This window comes from Centroberyx gerrardi, chromosome 6 (genome assembly GCF_048128805.1).
Source record: "Centroberyx gerrardi isolate f3 chromosome 6, fCenGer3.hap1.cur.20231027, whole genome shotgun sequence".
Classification (NCBI taxonomy): domain Eukaryota; kingdom Metazoa; phylum Chordata; class Actinopteri; order Beryciformes; family Berycidae; genus Centroberyx; species Centroberyx gerrardi.
Genome location: NC_136002.1, coordinates 25,356,531 through 25,372,797, shown reverse-complemented (window position 1 = coordinate 25,372,797; position 16,267 = coordinate 25,356,531). Strand labels below are relative to the sequence as shown.

The 16,267-nt window shown below is 40.7% G+C and overlaps 2 protein-coding genes across 9 annotated transcripts in view; one reads left to right on the top strand and one right to left on the bottom strand.

The window, feature by feature from the left end:
* The window catches only part of nbeab (neurobeachin b), a 209,622-nt gene that overhangs the window by 50,130 nt on the left and 143,225 nt on the right, over positions 1-16,267 (bottom strand). For all 8 annotated transcript variants that reach the window (XM_078284010.1, XM_078284013.1, XM_078284011.1 and 5 more), the window contains one exon: positions 10,958-11,094. In XM_078284010.1, coding sequence (XP_078140136.1) covers positions 10,958-11,094 — 137 coding nt within the window. The remainder of the gene's footprint in view (positions 1-10,957; positions 11,095-16,267) is intronic.
* Positions 8,103-9,924, top strand: mab21l1 (mab-21-like 1). Its single transcript, XM_071927345.1, has one exon. The coding sequence runs from the start codon at positions 8,171-8,173 to the stop codon at positions 9,248-9,250; it is 1,080 nt and encodes a 359-aa protein (XP_071783446.1). The 5' UTR covers positions 8,103-8,170; the 3' UTR covers positions 9,251-9,924.

Here is a 16,267-nt window from a genome sequence, read left to right as displayed (position 1 = left end):
ATGAGTCCAACAGACGAAAGCCCAGCAGGAGGAAACAACATTCAGATACATCTCCACACACACAGGGACTGCGCCAATCATGGCTCATTGTGTGAATGTTGTTATTTAGGTAAACAAAGGAATTATAATGTGGGTTGGTAGGCAAGTGCTGGAGAATGGGAAACCAGATGAGGCTTTGGTGTTTTGGCAATACTCCAAAGGAGTCTTGGTGTGGGTGGATATACCATGCTGATCACAAGCAACACTGAACTTGCAAGAGAGAAGCAACAACATAACAATCAAGTGGCATTATAGATACATGTAAACACATCACACACAGCAGTGTCCATGGACACATGCACGCTCCCTCACTCACTTGCACTAGCACACGGACACTCAGATACATACAGTGTGATGTGTGAGGACGGGTTTAGGTAGGGTCCCAATTTAAGCTGACAGATACCAGATAGTAGATACTCAAGGAAATGACAGACAGTGCTGATTTATGATGGCTCTGAGGTGAGTTGAATGTGACACTGTCACAACATAACTTTTACACATGAGTGAAGCATAGCAAAGTTAATATTCTTCATTTTTTAATGACATATAGCACATAAGCCCATGTAGTCTGCGAGGATCTTAAAATATCTTACCTTATTGGAAAATATATGTAAATTTGTGAGATAAACTTTGTCATGGCTGTGACACACCCACCACATAACACGGTTTGAGTGATGTTAATTACCGTATAAAATAAGCAATTGGCATCCTGCCCCATATGTCCCACTTTTTCAGTGAGGAAGATGGAAATGAGGTGGGGTAGATTTGATTGTGACATGCTCTCCGTCTGTGCTCCACAATGTGTGGCTTTGCCAGTAACAGGCTAATATTCAGCACAGCTCACCACCACCAGAACTAATCAAAGTAGACAAAATGTCTCTGCTGCCATCTTTGTCTAGCATCCGCTCAGGGTGAGCCTCCCTCTTTCCCTCCATTCCTTTTCACCTCCCCTCTTTCCCTCGCTCTTGAAGGGAGGGTGACAGCAGCATAAAATGGTGGCGTGCAAATGTGCCTTCCATGTGGCAGCAGCAGTGGGGGTGACGGGCCAGGCCGGGGCCAGTGCTATCAGCAGTGTGTGGCTGTTGCTTTGAACAAGCTGGATGGTCGCCATGGTGGATCAGGGCCGCCTGATGAGACACCAGCGGTTACAAACAAGAGCAGCTCAATATCAAATCAAGGAACGGAACCCACCCATCCCCAGTAGAAAACAGCCCCTCGATAAATGCATGAAACATTGTTGTCGAGAAATGGTTTGTTAATGCACTGCTGTAGATCATCCACTCCATTCCAAATAAACAGTTTTACAGTGTTTTTAATGTGCAGCAGTGTATTGTCAAATCATTTCTAGACGACAACGATTCATACATTTATCAAAGGACTTAGAGCGCTGCGATCATATTAGACCTAAATATCAAATATAAAAAGCTTAGGTGAGGAGGTCAATAAAATACAACAACTTCAGAAACATACAAACATACAAACCCAGCATTGCATAAAAAAAAAACTGCCAAACAAAGCTCGGTCCTCTCACGCAGCATTTTGTGGGTGGGAGTCAGTTAACCCTGAGCTCAGAGGATGATGAAGCAAGGGCATAAATCACAGAGTGAAACAAGGCAGACTCCTCCGATTCATTAATGGAAATGATCTGTCAATATGCTGGAGTCAATTCACACGTGTCAGCTGGGCTCAGCACACAATGGGCCGGCCAACTTATGAACTCCCAGCACCACTCCACCGAGTCCATAAAACAACTGGCAACGCCGCTGGGGAGCACCCCGAGACACCACCCTCTTTGCACAGACCACCAGATGACACAGATGGGGCGAAACCAAACAAAGAGGAGACTCCCTTTGTACAAAGTGGGACCCCTTTCAAAAGCCATTCATGCAACAAATTGGGGAAATCTGGCCATGCAACACTCTGGGTTTGCTCTTTTATTAGCGTGAGCCTTACGTCACAGTAAGTGAAATCAGATTTATGGCTTTCTGCTACATAGGTGGTTAAAATCAAGCGCGCTTTTCAGACACTAAAACATTTTTTTTCTTCGGTTTTGTTAACCAAGAACACTGTGTTAAAGCTACATGCATGAGCTCAGTAACATGCCATTTTACTTGCCAGGTTACACTTCACTATCTTGCATAATAATGACCAAAACATCAAGTAAAGAAAAGCTAATGAGGAAAACTAAACACAAGGACAACGCTGATCCATGCTCACGTCCCCTCTTCCAGAGTTGATGGATTGTTTGGCTAAATATAGAACGAGCACTTCTAACATGACAAATATCCATTGTGAAATCATCTTGAAAGTCCTACTGACATGTATCTTTACTTAGCAAGTAAAACATAAGTTAATTATAGGCTCTATTTCTGTTCACTGAATCAGTTTAACAACAGCTTCCGTGATTCTTCCGATTCACAGAGACAAATGGGTATTATCATTCTTTAGAGCACACCTCAATATTATGGTAGCTCTAAACAATATCCACCTTGAGTGCTTTTAAAAGGCAACCCATCATTTAGGGAGGTTTGTTGAATATGTGCACACAAGCTCTCTCTTATTAGACCGTCTGTATTTTTCTTTTCTTGTTCTTTCTCAGCTGCACACCCGTGCTGCTGCTGCAATCTGCATAGAGAGACATTTGTCATCATTAGCCCTGCTCTGACAGTTGGCACCCGGCACCTCAGATCTCTAGGACTGGCAATTATGAACCCTTCATCCCTTATTTAGGCAACATTGCCTAATTTCATCACAGGCCTCACCACCAGCATTTGATTACCGCAGCACCAAACCTAGAATATTCCCCTAATTCTTTCATTCTCTTTGTTTTGTGTTTCGATGCACTCCTACTCTCAGATCACATGACGTTAGGGAGAAAATGGCTGTTCAATTAATCTGAGATTTAAAATTACTTATTGGACACAAGGGCGGCAGTGAAGATTGTGCGGATGAGTATCATGGGGTCAGTGGGCAGATGATTACAGCGCCCACCCTTAGATGGTAGACATCTCCCAGACATTAAGATTAATCACACTGCCGCTGCAGCATTGTTGCCTTTCACATCAGACAAGACGGAAACCAAGCAGATAGTTTTCCCTGAAAAAAACAAAACCCACCAGCACACTGTTTATAAATAAACTGGTCAATTCGTTGAGAACAATCTAAGCCTTACCAATTTGTAGAAAACAACAGGAATAAACAGAATGAAGGAATAATAAACCAGCCACAATGCTGCTCCAGTCTCCAGCACACACAATGTTTAGCATTGTCATGTAGAACAAAATATGGTGCTTAACTGTGTGCTAATAAAAAGAGCGGAAAACACTGCACCAGCACTTTCACTGCACCCTGCCAAGTGGATAACCTATACAGGGAAAAAAGTGCACTGAACACAATGTAATCCTGTATTTTCTTTTGTGAAGCAAAACCACACATTTTCTGGATCGTTATTTTGGCAAATAAACCGAAATTGTATTAATGCTAAATTGATGCAAATACATGCATGTAATTTATCACGAAGGCTGACAAGCATACCATATTGAAGAGGGGAGGGGTGAGGGGCCAAATGAAGCTGAGACAATCAATTAATTTTCATAATTTACACTTCTCTCCTCCCCTCCATTTTCAGAAAATATCCATCATGGTGCTAAGTTTGGTATTTTCTGTGTGTATCTCATGGGCCTGGTTCAAAGCGAGCAGAGCCTGTCTGCCTGATCACTAGAGGGTCTCCGAGAGCCTCTGGCTATGTTGTCCGGCTTCCTGACTTCTCACAGAAGGAGGCTGCTAATACACAGTGGAGAATAAAACAAATGAATGGACACAATCCAAAGGGGGTCGCAGTGTGAGGCACGGGGCCCAAAAATTAACTGGCTTCCAGCAGAGACACCATATTGCTTGGAATAATAATGTTCTGTTTATTAAAAATCCCAATGACAATTTCATTTTAGGACAAATGAAATTGTAGAAAATGTGTCAAAATGAGCGGCTATCCCATGAGATTAAAGTATATTATTTCTCACAGTCTGAGAGCCTAGTGCTGATCTCACATCTCTGAAGTGACACTGCTCTTAATCTGATTTATATAGAAATATGTCAGGCCATTAACTCCACTTGGACTAATCTGCACATTGGCTTGGCGACTAGCTAGTAAACTCCCTTTGGCTGGGATCTAGCTTGAGATTCTTTTTTTTTTTTTTTTTTTTTTAAACTAAGATGACCCCAGAAATTTAATGAAATAGCACATGGAAGACCATATTTGTTCATGCGTAATAGGATTATTAATAGAGTAAAATGCTATCTATGATTATGATGCCAATTAAAAGACTTTGTTGGTTATAAAGGTCTTGATCCAGCTTAAAATAAGCTACATGCTATACTGACATAATGGCTTTGCCTATTTTAGCGATAATACAGGAAATTGAAACCAAAAATAAATAAATAAATAAATAAAGACGACTCAATGAATGTTATATGTAAAATCTTCACTTACAGATTTAAACCCAGTGCCTCAGAGGGTTTCTTTTGTCAAATGGGGCAAATAAACATTTATCTTTATAGGGCATGGGCTTTTCTTTTTCTTTCCCTGGGGACCCAGATTTTCATAATATTTTTTTTATTATAGGCTGCAGGCTACGTATTTTAGTACCAATTTTATTTGTATACTGTAAAATTAATATGTTTAGAACACAAACACGCATGTGTGTATTAGTGAAATATGTAAATATGACAAATGTATGTGTGTAAATAGTCTATTAAGTCTTACGGATAAAATATAAAATAAATCATCGTACATTTAATGGCATGGGCCACATTCAGCGGAATATCATTTGAAGCCACTCAAAGCATGAGTGGTGTCATTATGGGCCCATTTCAGCCATCAGACAAGAACTACTGACCCTCTGCCCGGCCATGCTGACAGGAGGATCAGTCTTGCTAGAAGAAAGGAAAAAGAAAAATGGTGGAGAAGAAAATGAATAAGTGTGGAGGCATGCCCTGGAAACAAAGAGGCCTTCAAAACAGGGTCACATGCTTGAGCAGAATTAGGGGAAGTAGAAGTCATTGTATTGATTTACACAATCATGCATGCGTTTTGCTGGGTCAGAAATAGGCCTGTGCTGGAATCGCCACCTCATATATCACACTGGAGGGCCTCCAATGGCCTAGCGGGATGGCGAATGAGGCAACAAAGCTTGCAATGTTGTAATGGTAAAGATACGGGTAAGACGATTGGATTGTCTTAGGCCAGACCTGACAACTGCTGGAGCCTTGGAGCTGGAGAGCAGGTTGAGTTACTGTAAAATCTGCGCAGCCACATGCTTTAGATTAAGAGGTGATAATCTCAATGAAAATCCCCCCTTCTATCACGCATACGGATGGCCAAAGGCTGGAGCACAAACTCAAGAGGTGCAACTGGATTTGGAGATATCTGACTTGGAGCAAGATAGCCAGAAAAGTGAGGCTCGTCTGGTTCCAATAAAAGGCAAGTACCTGCTGAGCCACAGACAGTGGGAGAAGGCAAGGGGGGAAAAAAAGAGTATCAAAGCCTGAGAGGGAAGAGGCTTTTAGCTACCTCTCACCACATGAAAACCTTCAAGAATATCCTGTGGATTCCCCCAAAATGTACCCATAAGAATTTGAGTCATTGGTTGTGAAATTTAATCGAGCCTAAATGGGTTTTTGTGAACTAGTATATCAACCTAACCTTGTTGTTTGATTTGAGAATGAACCTCCACATCATGACACACCATGCGTTTAAAGAAAAAAAGTACACACAATCTGATTCCATATCTGTACTTTCTGCCTGGTAACAGTGTGAAATTATCACTTGGGCTTGCCAAGAAGCTACTGGCAGTGTGGCCCTGACAGGCTGTGATGATAATGGGAGTCACCTATCTATCAGGGTCCTCCCCCCACCCGCCACCTCCTGCTCAGCCACATCCATGTAGCGCCTCCTCAAAGTCAGCGCTGACGAGCTGCAGTTTGCCCTCATAATGTCTGGTTTTATGCAGTTCTGACTACAGCGGAGATGAGTGTAAACGCCTTTGTGTTCCTTATCTGATCCATGCAACATTATCTTTTTGAAGTCCTCTTCAAAGCATGCACTGTACCTTGTGAGATGGAGTGCCAGTGCAATAATGAGAGCCAGAGAGGGTTTGGTATGGGTGCAGGATCTCTTTATTGTGAATCATTGTCTATCAAACCAACAGTTGAATCTAAAAAAGACCACTAATGTACTGTAGGGTTGTATATGAAAAAGACAGCCATAATAATCAGTTAGCAATTAATGTTTCTTAGTTTTGTTCCCTTAATTTTCTGGAAAATCTGAACTATGTATTTTTTTTTTTTTTATCCTTGTTGCTGTTATTATTATCATCATTGTTGCTGTAGGAAATAAATATTTATCATCATTTAGCTATATTTAGCTAATAGGAGGTATGTGTGATAAGCATGGTGATTCCCTTCATTTTAATGATTATGCCCTATCACTGCCACTTGTTTGTATTTTTGAAAAACAATAATTATAAAAAGTAATACATTTCATTATTACTAGCATTTGCAAGATGCAATTATGATGATAAAAGCACAGATTAATACGTGAATACATTCACACTTCTTTCATCTGGCAAATGAATACAATAAAGCATTGCAATATATGCAAGTAAAAATATAGTTTTCATGTCGACCTAAATTTCAAAGTTGATAAAAGGAAAGAATATATGTTAAATATATGTAAAAATCACAACTGTTAAATGTTTTTTTCAGATTCTTACAATAAATTAGAATTACAATAGGCTAAGTGTGGGGGAAAATACGGGAAATTGGTGCACAGCGGATTACAGTCTGTTCCCGCGCAGTAATACAGCGTACTGTAACAAATAGGCCTACTCAGTATTCACGTTAACATACAAGCTCACGACATAAACTGCTCTGGCATCAGCGCCACGGCAATTAATGTTAACTTCGTGTTAGATAGAAGCGCCATCTTAAAATTAAAATAGCACCATCTTGTCTTTTCCTCCTTTAGAAATAAGTAGCTACTAGAAATCTAGTACTTTACTTAATATGCTATTCATAACATTTACTATTAACCTATAGCGGCCTCTACACCAGGCCACATCAGGATTATTTTATTACTTGCTTACTTGATTATAACTTGCATATAACTGAATATCAAAACACATAAATAAGCCTGACCCAATATATAGCCTACAATATTAATATATTTTGAGTAACAAGTAGAGCTATCCCTATACATAAGTCCATAAAGACTTTCCTCTAATTTGTCATTTGTGCCTAATTTGGAAGAAATTCATAGGCGTGACGCTCCAATCCAATGGAAGAAAAAAAGGCTAAAAAAAATGTAATTATTAGGCTATGTGAAATGTTTTATTCTCAAAAGACATCAAGCCTTTAGCAATTCCAAATCCACCTACTGTATCCTATATGATTCAATATAGCAGACTACAAAAAGCAGTAGATAGAGTCCAAGGAAAGGCAATGTGAAGCAGGCAAAAGGCTGTTTTTTTCTCTCTCCAAATGCGTAGGTGTACTTCCGCTCCTCGATATACTACTACCTTTACTTTTTACTTGTATATAACACCCGGGGATGAATTTGTTTTCGATAAACTGGGAAGCGGTGACGCATCGGACAGCGATTGGACATCTTGGTTTCAACCCCTCCCTTATAATAAAGCGAGAGTGTGTGTCTCCCTGTTGTAAAACACAGCAACACCGGCCGTCTGCGTCAGGAGCGCACACTCCACTCTGCGCAATTACGCGGACCCCTAACTGCGCGCAGTGATTAGAGAAAACAGAAAAAGGCAAGATTTTTCCGACTACTGAACCTCACAAGGCTGAAATGGACTTTTAATCAGGCTATCCTGATCATTTCAAGGACTTGCTTCGAGCACTTCAACACAGTTTATGGTATAACAGCTGTGATATTATTATGATATGATTATTACGCATGTGCTCTGAGCACAGCTAGGAATAGTTGTCTTTTAAATAGACATATTTTTTCTTTTTAAATAGCTTTCTTTCTTCTCTAAAATTGGCTCCCGTACAAACAGCCGCGTTGGATCCCTCGGCTTATTGCGAGACTCCGGTGTACAACCCGGATCTCTGCCCTAATATGATAGCCGCCCAGGCAAAGTTGGTGTACCACCTCAACAAATACTACAACGAGAAATGCCAGTCTCGAAAAGCAGCCATCTCCAAGACCATCCGGGAGGTGTGCAAGGTGGTATCGGATGTCCTGAAGGAGGTCGAGGTGCAGGAGCCGCGCTTCATCAGCTCCCTGAGCGAAATGGAGAACCGTTTCGAGGGACTGGAGGTCATATCACCGACCGAGTTCGAGGTTGTGCTCTATCTAAATCAGATGGGAGTATTCAACTTTGTGGATGACGGCTCTCTCCCGGGCTGCGCCGTGCTCAAGCTCAGCGATGGCCGCAAGAGAAGCATGTCTCTCTGGGTTGAATTCATCACAGCCTCCGGTTACCTCTCGGCACGCAAGATCCGCTCGAGATTTCAGACGTTGGTGGCGCAGGCGGTGGATAAATGCAGCTATAGAGATGTTGTCAAAATGGTCGCTGACACAAGTGAGGTGAAGTTACGCATTAGAGACAGATATGTGGTGCAAATCACGCCGGCTTTCAAGTGCACTGGGATATGGCCACGAAGCGCCGCGCACTGGCCTCTCCCTCATATCCCCTGGCCGGGACCTAACCGGGTGGCAGAAGTCAAAGCAGAGGGTTTCAATCTTTTATCCAAAGAGTGCTACTCGCTGAACGGCAAGCAGAGCTCTGCAGAGAGCGACGCCTGGGTCTTGCAATTCGCCGAGGCCGAGAACCGACTCCTCCTGGGAGGATGCAGGAAGAAATGCCTGTCAGTCCTCAAAACATTACGCGACCGTCACCTTGAACTACCCGGACAGCCTCTGAACAACTATCACATGAAAACTTTGGTTTCCTACGAGTGTGAGAAGCATCCCAGGGAGTCGGACTGGGATGAGAACTGCCTCGGCGATCGCTTGAACGGGATACTATTGCAGCTTATTTCATGTTTGCAGTGCAGAAGGTGCCCGCATTATTTCCTGCCCAATTTAGACCTGTTTCAAGGAAAACCTCATTCGGCTCTAGAGAACGCAGCCAAACAGACTTGGCGACTGGCAAGAGAAATACTGACCAACCCCAAAAGCTTGGAGAAACTCTGAGGTAAAAAATGTGTTAGTTCACCTCGTCTTAAATATGGTGGTAAAGAGGCCTAATGAGCTCCTACACGGACAGAAAAATAATTGCCAAGCTATTTTCAAAGTCTTGTGAAATGTGACTGTCCTCTGTTGTTGAATATGTTTTGGCCAAGCCTATTCCAAGGTGATTTTTATGACAGTTTAATTTATCATTATCCCCCCCCTTTTTTGGCGGTGTCAATATTTAGGAGCAAATTTAAATTATTGGCTATCATTAATCAAGAGGGCCACTCTTAACAGTGGTGTCTTTTCTTTCCGTACCACACGGTTGCCTAAATCCTTCATTTCCTTAAATGCTTTAAAATAAAGCCCCGTGACAAGCCTTGAAAAAAAAAATAAACACATCTGTACATTTTATACTGTAAATACATTCATAGATTGTGATTCCAGTGGTCTGAAATTGTGAATGTTGTTCTGTGACACGTAAATAGGATCCCACCTGTTTAAATCTACTCCTGAAATTCTTTTTTTATCTGGTAGAAAAGTTATTAATTTATACTTGCATCAGTGGTAGTCTGATTCATCTGTTTTCAATGGACATTTTCTAATTTTGAAAGTTTACATTTTGATGGTAGGCCTACAACATTTGTTACATTTAAAACATTCCATAAATTTACTTGAATTATTATTTAAAGTACTCGAACATTTTTTGTTGTTGTTTTTCTATACCTTGCTTAGGCCTACGTGATAAAAAAAAATGAAAATAAAATATATATAGTATATATATTACAGTCTAATTGAAAAAAAAATGCACTTGAAATACACTGGATTATAACATCTGTGATCTGATTTTTTAATTTCTGTCTTTGATTTAATTTAAAGAGCTAATAAAACAAGCTGTTTTATATTTGTGTCCCATTATGGTTTTATTAAATGTGTTTTTGACAATAGTGGAGCAGGCCTAATGACGTGCACTAATAATATGGTGAAATCTTCAATTACTGATGGCTCTGTGGCTCCTGTATTAACGCGCTGATCAATGTAAATGAGTGAGTTAGCCTAAATATGAGTCTGTGAGAAAAAACACAAATCAGAAAATTTCATAGATTACATTTTGAGCAGGACAGATCTGCAACAACCCCTACCAGCCGGTTTGAATTTTTGTAAAGCCAAAACCATGGTGCAGTAAAAACATGCGTGTAGCCTAATTTAACAGTGGGTGAACTACCAGCTAACTTGGCATCACTCAATGGATAAACTATCACCCCTATAAGCCTGCATGGGCAGGCCTAAGGGGACGTTATAAATGAGTGGAATTAAAGCAGGCATAATGTGGGCTATAAAATAAAAATAATAATCATAAAAAAAGCACTTTAATAGAAAACATCAGTGGTTTACCACGATTTAACAAAACTGTGCATATAAAAAAACGCCCGTCATTTAATCAGGCCAACAAGCAAGGCAGACTAAGGTCAGAGATGTTTGCACACAACTCTGTAATAACATGCTCATCTTGCTGAAAAAACGCAAATTCTAAACATCATCAATGCAAATCTCCTTACGTCCATTATATATAAACAATTACGTCTTGAAAGTGTAGTGAAATGTTAATAAATGGCGGCCTCTATGCATCTAGTGTTGCGGGGAGTGACTGAACGTGTGCACAAAATAGGAATCCTATAACTGTCCGCTTTAAAACTTTGAATGAAAACTTGTTTCCAGGTTGCTTACCTTTGCGTCGACCCTTTTGAAGGCGGGCTCATCCTCATCCACCTCGAAATAGATCTCGGTGGTGGTGATGGACAGAGTGCCTCGCGCCACCAGGACCGGGGCGACAAGCTGGGCCGGGGTGCTCAGGACCACTGGGCCTGCAAAAATATATGGGACACCAAAACGCTAAAACATTTTTTTTTTTAAATCAAACAATTTGGAGATAGTCTCGTCAGATAATGCGAGGTTGAGGTGCATCCTGTAAAACAGATTATCATCATAGGGGACACTATGGTGCTATTTTAGGCCTGCAGTGTCGAGGCGGCATCCATGCAGCTACAAGTGAAAAAAATGAACATTAGGGGGATATGAAAATTATACCGAGTCATTAAGTCAAATATTGCACAATAAAATGTCTTCATAATTAATTAACCGACACAGCGAAGCCGTGTGAACGCCTTTTTCTTTCTGTATTGCACTCGCCGACCGTTATAAGCCGCAGCCTATAGATCCAGTGTGTTCATTAGGCCTATAAATAGATGCAGGGGTCAGCGGAACATATAGGACCTATGGATTTGTAACACCGGTGATGTAGTGGTAAATAAAAAGGTGCAAACTGAGCTCCAGTCGGTGATCATCCTGTAAGGCAAACAGCCACCAATATAAACAAAAATCAATTATATTTTCAAGAAAACCACACTAATCCATGCTTATTTTCGCTAAAAGACCTTATCCTCATATAACATACATCAGTTTGAAAGTATAATATGATGTAAACTATGAATTTACATTATGAAGATTCACATCTGCCTTAAAAGGTGGATAAACTCGACTCCGCAAATAAAAATAAATGGTGGGTAAATTGCTTTTTACGTAGCTTTATCCTCTCCTATACATTAAGACTTGCTGGAAAACAATAAAACTATAAGCTTGCTTTGAACCCCAAATAATTGTCTGGCATTTACGGTGGGTTTCTGACCCTGGTCAGCTGATGGTGATCACATCTTTATTTCAGTCTCCTCCCCTCCCTCTCTCCTCTCCTTCATCCTCCATGTTCTGAGATCAGTGTCGCTGTAGAGCGCCGTTACAGTGATTTGTCTCTCCTCAAACGAAAGCTCTCGAAATCAGGATATTTATCGATCCTGTAAACTCCAAAGAGCCACTTTAATGTCTCATCAATCTTAATCTACGTTCCTTAGCCAATTATGCCCGGTAGTGTTACAGGAATACAAGTGGATTTTTGGTCTCAATTCCCACAGCGCCCCTTCATCGCTCTTGCAGGCTGAACAGTCAAACCGCTCTGCCTGGCTTTTTTCCTCAGCGTTGCTCGGTTCCATTAACGGTGATCCTATCTGCTGATGGTATCAGCTCGGTCGTTACACGTTGCTTACAAGCTTCATATGGAGAGTAAATAAATGCAATAACCTCAGTCTGATTTATTGCATTTGAAATGACGTTTACGGTATGTTAAAAAAAAAAGAAAAAGAAAGAGAAAAGGGAAATAAAATGTGCAAGTACATGGCAATAAGAAACGGTTCACTGCATGTGTAAAGCGCTTGTACCCCTATCTATAATCGAAAAATTATTATTCTAATTATTGTCATTATTATTATAGTTGTTGTTATTCGTAGTATTGTTTAGACTTAAGTATTAAAGGCCCAGCGACCCTCTTTGCAGCATAAATAGTTTGACCTACAATAAAAGGTGTTTGGCTTTATGTCCACTGGAGCCCCTAAATTACAAGCCCCGTCCACCTCCCAGAAAGAATAACACTTTTAGGACTAAAGCACCAATTGTGTTGTGGCCTCGAGGGCCACGCACAGAGAAAGACACTAGCCTGCAGCATTAAGCCACAGCATCCACCGCTCATGGGGAGGAAGAGGATTAAGCAGTAATCCCCTCAGGGATCCTGCCATAATTAGGCTATGGCATTAAAATGTTTACAGGAGAATAATGAAATTATGGGCAAGTTACACAGGATGACTGCTATAGGCTAATATCTAAGCTTAGAATACAGCTGTTCGGTCTAGTTTTTTTTTTTTATTATGAAAATGCAAATATTTGTCAAATGACAGGCCTATTTAATGAAGTGATGAAAAGTATCATTTTTGGTGTAAGGGGAGTTGAGGAGGAGCTGCTGGAGAGATGGGTGTGTTATTACCCACAATCCATCCATTGGATTGCTGTGTTAATTAGGCAGAGTGAATTATATTGTACAATAAGTGTATTTTCAGAGAAATAAGTATAGTGGGTGCTGCTACTTGCACACCTGAGCACTATCATTCACTTGCAAACGTGTACATGCTCAGTTACACTAGCAGCCACACACACAGACACAGATACAGACACAGACACAGACACACACACACACACGCAGCTGCAGCCATTAGCATCAACTGTATGCTGAGTATTTGAAGCCCCGGTTCCTGGTTGTTTCTTTGAGTCACTGCAGCACTGCCTCACGGAAGCACAAAGCATTCTGGGAAATTTTGTAATTAAGATGACAAAGCAAATTTTTTTCACTGTTTTGAAAGAAGCATGGTGCCATCCCTGGACGAACATCCGTTTGCTGTAATGCATCAAAGCTTAAAAAATTATATTCTAATTAAACAGGCTATTTGGTAAGGCTATAGCATACAAACCGCCATCTTTATCATTTGACTATTCAAAAGACAGAGGGAACAAGAGATTTTTAGCATCAAATTTTGCACTGTTGTTTACATTTTGCTTTTGATATCACCCATATCCTGTTCATATCAAGCAATTTTGTAATCATGTAGACCATGTAGATCATGTAGCAGAAAGATTGGAAACTTGAGAAACCAGTTACTTAAAAAGCAGTTCTCTCTCTCTCTCTCTCTCTCTTGCTGTATCTCTCTCTAACCCAATGTCTCCTTCATTCCTTCTCACTTTTTGTGAGCTTATCTATTACTTATTATGAAATATTTTATTAGTTTTACTCTCTCTAACTAAACATGTTGCTTCTGTATTGGTCAGGTCTTCCTTGGAAAAGAGATCAGTATTTGTGAATGGGACTAACCTGGATACATAGAGGTTAAATTTAAACAAAATGGTTGTGGCTGCTGAAACCACACTTCAGAGTGTACTAACACTGCTTTGGTCGGCCGGCAGAACAGTCAAATCAACGGACGCTTGTTTGACGTGAGAAATGCCTAGCGAGGCTCAGTCTCCTCCCTTCTCTTCCCTCGCACATGCTCATCTTTAGTTTCTATTTTACTAGATTTAGGTTACAATGTGAGCAGGCAAAAAAGGCTCATTTGATGCCAGTGCAAGCACAGACAGCATTTCCAATGTTTGTGGGGGAGCAAAACTAATCATGGGTTCGGTAACCACAACTGCCTGGGCCTGAGTGCAAGCACCACCCCTTTGGCAGCAGCAGCAGGCATTGACCCGGCGGTTGGCAGGAGGAGCTCTGTTGTTGACAGGGATCGAGTCCCAGATCTCTCATTAAGACTGGTCATGCCTGAGATTAGATACAGAGCGAGCACAGACAGTACATCCTGGTAACAGCCTTACCCAAATCTTACACTGTGAAGGAGCTCCCCTATTGGTAAAAATATGAACTCAACTATGATTCACCATAAAAGAAAATAGAGATTTGTAAGTCCCTGCACTTATTCTTCAAAGTCGATGCCCATATTTATCGTTTGGCTTATAATTCCAAATAATACCACAAATGTATCAGGAAGATTTCAGCTCATGATTTCTGCTTTGTGCAAGGTCATTATTGGTTCTCAGAGCAGACTACATATTGTTTCAGCTTGTGTTTTGGCCCTTGCCTTGCTCTTTTGATTGGGCAGTGCAGGGTTCATCTGACTGACAAGGAGATTGGGTGACATGGAGTGTTTGGCAGCCTGCTGGCCCTGGGAGGGTGGGAGGGGTGGAGGGGGTGTGGGGCTAGTCCCCTCCCCTGAGATTCATCTCTGCGATCTTACAGAGGATTTCACTGCTTATCTGTGCCCTGGTTCAGCCTGAGCCTCATCTACTAAGCCATGGTAATTGGTAATGAAAGCATGGCTATAAAAGCAAGTTTCTTATGAAGATGTTTTGGAATTTAGAGTGTTCAATCATCTTATTACATACATTGTATTTAGGAATCTGCACCAGCATGTCCCTTTCAGATGCATACATACATGGCAAGGTACTGGTTTAGTGTTATGATTAAAAAACTTTGGTAACGTTAAAGATGTCAACTGGAAGGATTTGGGGATAAAACCTGTGACTTTCCAGTTACAAGACAGTTTAAAGCATCAGGCCGCCCTGCACGCCGACAATAATTTACTTGCGAAAAGTTGTAACAAAGTCCATAACATTAGATCATTCCTGCAGTACCATTAACAAAATATCAATATCAGTTAAATTTTGTTATTCTTGTGTACTAGAGCAGTCCAGTAAGCTTCAGTAAATTCTCTGAAAACAGGAACAATAGAGAACACTCTAATATGAGAGGCCATCAAAATGAACAATGTGAATGTGAGACTTAGTTTGAGAGCTGAAAATGTTTTTTTTATGTCGGAGGTAGCAGTGGGTGTTCATTTACATCTGAACTAGCCAATAACATAAAACAAAACATATGAAGGCTGAAATTCTATTATATTCCCCCGTAAACTAGACAATAACAAACTTTATTTATATAGCACTTGCTACAAAGTGCTTTCCAAGACAATTAAGATAAATAAATACACTACACAACATCCAGCGACAACAGTCCTAACTGATGGCCTCTCACCATGACAGATGAGAAACTGCTATTAAAGTTTCTCTCACTCCATTTGCTGCTTCATTATCTTTGTTATTGGAGCATAGGAAATGTTTTTGGAATTTATGATGGCTGCCAGCGCTGAGTATTATATTCTAGTAAAAACCTTGAATCATCGAAGCACAAAACCAATAAGGGACTCTGCTTATTTCAAACACCAATTGTTTGCATGAGGTGCAAGTAAAGGGCAGCTTTATTGACCAGTGAGCAGTCCAGCATTCTTGATCTACACTCAAAACCTGAGTGAACTCTGGCTAACTTACCTTTTAAAGCCATGGCAGTTACTTCTAAAGCAGTTCAGTTCTGACTTGATAGTCTGGCTCACACACACAGCATGATGCTGGTAAAATTGGATTTGGGCAACCCTCCCCCTGGCACTATAAGCTGCACCACTGACTGGATTGTGTCAGGAAAATAAAGTATTAAAGCTGGGCTGGGATATTGGACAAAAAAAACAAATAATAATGATTGCAATAAGTCAAATAAATCAATTGTTAATAAAGGTTTAACATTTTATTTCTCTTTCCCCAGCTGGTAAGGGCTAATTAATC

Coding starts and splice junctions, on each gene's coding strand:
- mab21l1 (XM_071927345.1), top strand. CDS start 8,171: ATGATAGCCGCCCAGGCAAAGTTGGTGTACCACCTCAACAAATACTAC.